Below are 6569 nucleotides of genomic sequence, written 5' to 3' on the forward strand. Positions count from 1 at the left end.
CCACGGCCCGCCGCGCGTCATAGTTCCCCGGCATGGGTGATCTACTAGTGCCCATCTACAATCTACCACTAGGAAGCCAACCTTACTCGTCGGAACTTATTATTCGTCCACTCTTTTTGAGGACGAGAAGAGGCTTGGAAGGCCATGTCGTTCCCGCCAGGGAACCTGTCGGCAGTCGACGTGTTGCAGGGAGGGGCGGGTGAGAAACGGGTATGCCTGATCCTTCCCGCATCGTGTTGCTGTTGCCCCCCATGGTTTTACGATGAGTGTCATGACAAGTCGTCTCTTTCTGAAGAGGGCAGTTCGGCTCCGAGACTCGTAAACTCTATGACACTGACAATTCTGGCGCACTGGGGCTCAAGTTAAGTTACTGGAGTCAATGGTCTGTGGGCCACCAAGTTCATCTTGGCACGGGGATCTGGACCGGCAGCGTTTGCCGGGGTATGAAGTCAGTCTAAGATGTTAGTCGACCGTCCAAGAACTTTTCGAGGCACTGACAGGTTTTCTTTTCTCTTGACAAGTTGACATACAGCGACACGGATATGCACGACGTTGCCATGCTTCGACGTTGGACGTTGCACCGCAGTAGTGTTTCCATTGTTTCCAAGAGTGCAGAGATTGTCTCAGAAGCGACAACACGCACGCGCAGTCCCGCCTATGCACCTCTGCGCTCTCTGGTTCGAACGGGCAGATGAGCGGGCATATGGCGTTGTCCCGGGCCCCGAGAAGCGGCATCCCTGCTGCTCGCCCGTTTTCGCTCTTCGTCCATTGTCCGCGTCTTGGCCCGCCTCAAGTCCGCAACGGGCGGGGATGAACTTGCAAACCATGGCACGGTGACACAGAAGGCGGATATCTTCTCTGAGATTTTGGTGGGGTTGGGGGCCAAAAACCTGCCGAAGACCTCGCGGTCCCCCGACTTTTTCTTGAACCTTGGTCTCTGGAAGTCCGCCGTTTCTCTTTGCTGCGCCGCCGGATGGGCGGCGAGGGCACGGCTGCTTTTGCTTACTGTTTCGGCGCCGGCTTTTGGATGCCTTCTCCGGAGCGATTGTACAGTCAGATATCATCAGAAGGCGGACGGCGGATGTGACAAATGCTAATCTGCTGACAATTTCATTCCCCCGAACCGGTGGAGGATAGCTATATCTCCGTACCATCGGCGGAGTGTTAGGCAAAGGCAGCTTTTTCTGACACTTTGCGAGATGGTGTAGTGGTCGCGTATTGTCCCCCCCTCATCAACGTGAGGGTGTGGGAGGGTTGAATGGGCAGTAACTAGTGGTCCGATCATTGGACTCAACACAGGGACGTTCGTTTCATCTCCAAAGAACTCTCAAAGCGGCCGAACTACACTTCGGTGTTCTAGTATGAGATTTTGCTTCGTCCAACATACTTGACGCCGAGGAACTTCACACATTCCTGACTCGAAGTCTCAATGTAACAGAAGGCACCTGGCCCATTGAATAGAGAATGCCCAACTCACATTTGATTTCTTCCGTTGAAGCCAGCATATCCTAATGCAACCTGACTGCTGCCAGAATAAACACAGCCATCTTTGCTGAGCTCTCAAACAACCTGGCAATATCCTGCCGAAGAGCTCCTTTATTCCTTCTCTTGGGCAGGAACTCGTGAGCAACGCGCGAGGGAAGGGGGTCTGCGATAACCGATACGATGCAAGATGTCAATGCCAGCCAGCCTAAGCCTGTCAACTGATCGTCCATCTTGCATCGGCCCTGGCGCAAGTCGGCTCCGAATGATACCCCCACCTGCCGGCACGGCGGAGCAAGTGCGGCTTGAAGCCAGCTTGATTCGATGAGATATAAAATGACCTGACTATGACGATGCCCTACATACAGCGAAGTGTTGCCCTCTTCTGTCAAGAGCTCGGCGTAGTTTATAGGCTTGGCAGCTCCCTGTTCTGTTACTCGAAAGGCGGCCTGATCGAAAACCGTTGTTGTGTAACTCACATGCACTCCTGTGGCTTTTTGCCTCATCGGGTGGCTTGCATGACGGAGAGTTCGACAGCAAGACATCAAGAAACGCCTGAGTGACTATTCTCGAGACGCAAAGACGAGGGAATGATTACGTCGGATGGTTTGTCCGATGGTGCTTATTTTCACAGACTTTTCGCATTGAACGCGATGCTGCAACTTGCGGGCAGAAGCGGCTTACCTTATTCATTCGAACCGGCAAGTCATCCCGAAAGGGGGCCACGCCGAGGCGCCGAGGCGAGGCATCCGAGATCGGGCCACGGAGACAGGGGACCGATCGGGATCCCCACAGTACAAAACTATCGGAGCGTCACCGGCTTACTTCCGTCCGCACCGAGACTCGTACCACTTCACCCAAGGCCTTTTCAGTTCTTTCTTTCTAACAGGAAAAAATTCAGAGGTTTCGTTTGAACAGAGGACCATCTGAAAGAGTTACTCTCTTCTCGAATTCTCAAGCCATCACTCTTTGACAGTTCGTCGCATCCGCAACCAACATGGCCTTCACAGTCTTATCAGACAACAACGTGAAGCAGCTCTTCCAAGGCTTCGGCCCAGAAGACGTGGCCCTCATGTCCGACGTCCTCACCGACGCATTCCTCTCCTACTCCGTCGGCCCCGAAGCGCAGTACCAGCCCCACCGCGCCGCGGTCGTCAGGCCCGACGGCACCACCGGCCTCTTCATGCCGGCCACGATGGAAGGCGGCATGTCCGTCAAGATCGTGGGCCTCCCGCCGCCCAACTCTGCGACCACCGACCTCCGCTGCGTCCTCACGATCTGCGACGGCACCGGAAAAGCTGTAGGGATCATCAACGCCGAGGAACTCACGGCGTTCCGCACCTCGCTCGGCTCTATCCTGCTGTACAGGTACCGCCAGGCGACGGCAAACATCGTAGTCTTTGGCGCAGGTAAGCAGGCGCTGTGGCATCTTCGACTAGCACTCGTCCTCCGCGGGAAGGACATCAAGACCATCACCATCGTGAACCGCTCAAAGGAGCGCCCGGCGAAGCTCATTCAGCGGCTCCAGACCATGGGCAAGGCCAGCGGAGTGGGCAACACCGACTCGGTGACCTTCACCGTCATCGAAGCGACACCGGACAGCGCGTCAGGCAACGCCGAACTGCGATCCGCCGTCGAGGAAAGCGACGTCATCTTCTGCACCACGCCGTCCACGCAGCGCATATTCCCGGCCGAGTGGTTGACCTCGGAGCGCGGCTCGGCCAAGACGCGGTACATCTCGGCCATCGGATCGTACAAGCTCAGCATGAAGGAGCTCGACCCGGATTTCCTCCGCGCTGTTGTTGACACGTCCCTCGGAGCCTTCACTTCTACGGAAGGCGGGGCCAAGAAGGACGGCGTCATCTTCGTGGACAGTCGCGAGGCGTGTTTCTTGGAGGCTGGCGAGCTGGTGGAGGCCAAGATCCCCGCTGAGAAGATTGTCGAGGTGGGTGAGTTTACTGATAAGCTTCGCAAGGCGGATGAGGGTGAGGCGGGGTTGCTGCGGGAGTGGCTTGAGAAAGGGTTGATTGTGTACAAGAGTGTCGGTATTGGCATCATGGACTTGTCTTTGGGCAAGGTCATTCTCGAGTTGGCGGCGAAGCACAAGGTTGGCACGATATTGCCAGAGTTCTAAGTTGTTTTCAGATATCAAATACAATACAGTCTCAAATACTCCGTAGTGCACTTCAAGTTCCGCTACTGTAATCGTGGTGGTGAGCTTCAGTCTACAACTACCTGACCCCCTCCGTGACGTTAGGTACGTTCTTGCCATGTTTTGCTCATCTCGTCCAGGCTATCAATGGGCTCTCCTACCAAGGAGTCAAGATAATGAGAAGCCAGAGGCGTGGGCTAAGTAACTATACAAGAAAAAGCCTATTGGTCAACGAGCGAACGTAAAAGCCAGCCACAACTTATTGGAGACAATGCTTCTTCAACTGCCGGGTATAAGGAAGGTACCAGAGTCCTCCATACAACGTCTTAGACTATCACATAATGTTGAGTACAGATCGGAACCACCGACGGCTCAGATACCGAGAGTGCCACAATCGCGTCTGCGATGTGACCATCCACGAATGGACCTCCTGATTATTGTTGATTCTCCTGGTGACCAAAGGGGGAAATCCTCTTACATAACATACCTAGTTGTTCACTTAGCTACACCCTCTCCTCTCTATTAGGCATAAGCGGTTCTCGTTAACGTATTCGTTAATGAATCGTGTAGGCGAGATGAGTAAACACTAAGGGTAGATGCTGAAATTAGAGAGCTATAAGAACAAATAGGATATTTTTATACTAGTCGTCTTTATTAAATATGGACAATCATTATTCACGTATTCGTAACCGAACAAAGGCAATATAAACATATACATTACTCAAAATCTATTCCAGGACTCTGAAAAGTCTAGCCATCTTTGACACTCAGCATCCATCTACTGGATGCTTCTCTTTCCACCTCGAGGCGGTGATCTATCTGTCTGTCTTCATCTGGGTTCTACGCAGACTACTATCGCTTCATCTTCGTCTCTTTTCTACACCCACTTGCATCATCACCACCATCTCCTTTTCGTATCAGAGCCTCGCGCCCTCCTTCTTCCGACCATGTAGTCAATGCTTCCTCCGCGGCGCCCGGTGGTACTGATTCGCCCACTTGATCCTCACCCCAATCTCGTCCGCAATCTTGTACACGAAATTCGGCTCCCGCAAAAACTGCCTCGCCACAAACACCGCGTCCGCCTGCGTCACCTGCCCGTGCTCCTCGTCAACCTCCAACGTCGCCGCGTTGCCCTGATCAACACCATTATGCCCATTCGCCTCCGCAGAACCAGAGCCCCGGGCCTGCACGATGCTCCGCGCCATCTCGCCACTCGAAATCATGCCCACGGCGCCGATGAACAGCTTCTTACCCTCCGCGGCCAGCGCCTCGCGGATCTTGCCCGCGATGCTGACCTGGTAATACGGCGAGATCTCAATCTTTTGCGCCTCGTTGTTGCCGCCGGAGGAGACGTCCAGCAAGTCGACGCCGGCTTCGGGGAGGAGCTTGGCGAGCTTGATGGAGTCCTCTACCACCCACGAGGGCTTGCCGTCGTACTCCATCCATTCTGTCGCCGAGATGCGCAGGAAGAGCGGCATGCCGGATGGGATGACGTCGCGGACGGCCTTGATGACTTCAAAGAGGATGCGGGTGCGGTTCTCGAAGCTGCCGCCGTACTTGTCGGTGCGTTGCTGGAGTTGTGTTAGTATTTTCTGTGCCGCATTGTATCATTATGGGAGGGTCAAGAGGGGGTCAGAACTTACATTGGTCAGAGGAGAGAGGAACTGCGTAATCAGGTAGCCGTGCGCGCCATGAATCTCAATGACATCGACACCCGCCTCGACAGCCCTCTTAGCAGACTCAGCAAAGGCTTTCACCACACCCTGAATTTCCTCAAGAGTCAACTCCCGCGGCGTAGCCCATCCTTCGGTAAACGGAATCGAGCTCGGCGCAACACAGTCATCGGGCCACCCGCCCTCGCTCTCCAGCGCAAGAGCTTTGCCCTTGGTCTCCGTAATCCACGGCGCCAACGTGCTCGCCTTGCGCCCGGCGTGAGCAAGCTGAATACCCACAGCCTGGTTCTGCGAGTGAATAAAATCAACCACGCGCTTCAGCGGCGCGACCTGGGAGTCCTGCCACAGACCGACGTCCTCGGGGGAGATGCGGCCGCGGGCTTCGACACCCGTGGCCTCGATGATGGTCAGCGCCGCGCCGTGCAGGGCGAACTGGCCCAGGTGGACGAGGTGGTAGTCCGTCATGTGGCCATTGTCGGCGGAGTACTGGCACATGGGCGAGACCCAGATGCGGTTGTTGAGGGTCAGGTCGCGGATCTGGAGGGGTTGGAAGAGCGTCGGGGCGGCGGGGGCGTCGACGGGGGTGCCGGCGGGGGGCTCCTGGGCCGGGGTGTAAAACGGCACGCCTGGGGCGGCCTTATTGGCGGTGCCGGTCATGGTTGTCGTCTGGGGGGTTAATGTTCTTTTGCCTGCGTAGAGGAGACCAGAGACGAGGGTGGTTATGCGGGGATAAGGTGTCGTGTTTTGCGGCGTTTTCTGGCGATGCTCCGTCTGAAGCGGAGGGGGTGGGACGTTTGGCCAGTGGTTTCGTGTTGATGAACTGTTGACAGGCAAGCGGGCAGAAAGATAGATCTGAGAAGGGTCGTCAAGGGGTTTTATCTACAAGGCTAAAAGCGCCGGATCGAACCCCGGGAACCTATATTCCGTGTCGTCACAGCAGTCGAGTGAGACTTGTCCTGATTTGTAAAGCTGTCGATGCGGGTAGTGGGCAGGGTAAGGTCGGTTGGTAACAAACACCTCGGCATCTAGAAGGCGATATGGAGCATGGCGAGCAACAAATCAAACGGCTATTGGATCGAAACCTCTATCTCTAGGCTCAATGCTCCAGGACAGTGGGGGTGTCTATTGAAGCAACACATTTAGCAACAAAGTCGATTTATCAGCGCGGTCTAAAGTGCGTCCATCTCAAAGCCTCCGGTGCTTCCTACCTTATCCGACGAAACGCCCTATCAAGACACCCTAAAGCCCACCTTCTGAACGGC

The 6569-nt window shown here is 55.2% G+C and overlaps 3 protein-coding genes across 3 annotated transcripts; 1 reads left to right on the forward strand and 2 right to left on the reverse strand.

Annotated features, from left to right (window-relative positions):
• Positions 1–655: 655 nt before the first annotated feature.
• CCOS01_13883 (uncharacterized protein) lies at positions 656–1988 on the reverse strand (the record flags this gene model as incomplete). The annotated part of the gene is made up of 3 exons (XM_060462027.1): positions 656–1031; positions 1849–1907; positions 1962–1988. 3 exons carry the CDS (start codon positions 1986–1988, stop codon positions 656–658), a joined length of 462 nt encoding a protein of 153 aa, XP_060307747.1.
• A 491-nt stretch (positions 1989–2479) lies between these two features.
• Positions 2480–3616, forward strand: CCOS01_13884 (shikimate/quinate 5-dehydrogenase; the record flags this gene model as incomplete). The annotated part of the gene is made up of 1 exon (XM_060462028.1): positions 2480–3616. One exon carries the CDS (start codon positions 2480–2482, stop codon positions 3614–3616), a length of 1137 nt encoding a protein of 378 aa, XP_060307748.1.
• Positions 3617–4587: 971 nt separating this feature from the next.
• CCOS01_13885 (NADH:flavin oxidoreductase/NADH oxidase) lies at positions 4588–5964 on the reverse strand (the record flags this gene model as incomplete). Its single annotated transcript, XM_060462029.1, has 2 exons — positions 4588–5205; positions 5278–5964. 2 exons carry the CDS (start codon positions 5962–5964, stop codon positions 4588–4590), a joined length of 1305 nt encoding a protein of 434 aa, XP_060307749.1.
• Between the last annotated feature and the right edge of the window lie 605 nt (positions 5965–6569).

This window comes from Colletotrichum costaricense (assembly GCF_030867565.1).
Source record: "Colletotrichum costaricense strain IMI 309622 chromosome Unknown Scaffold_18.1, whole genome shotgun sequence".
NCBI classification, from domain to species: Eukaryota; Fungi; Ascomycota; class Sordariomycetes; order Glomerellales; family Glomerellaceae; genus Colletotrichum; species Colletotrichum costaricense.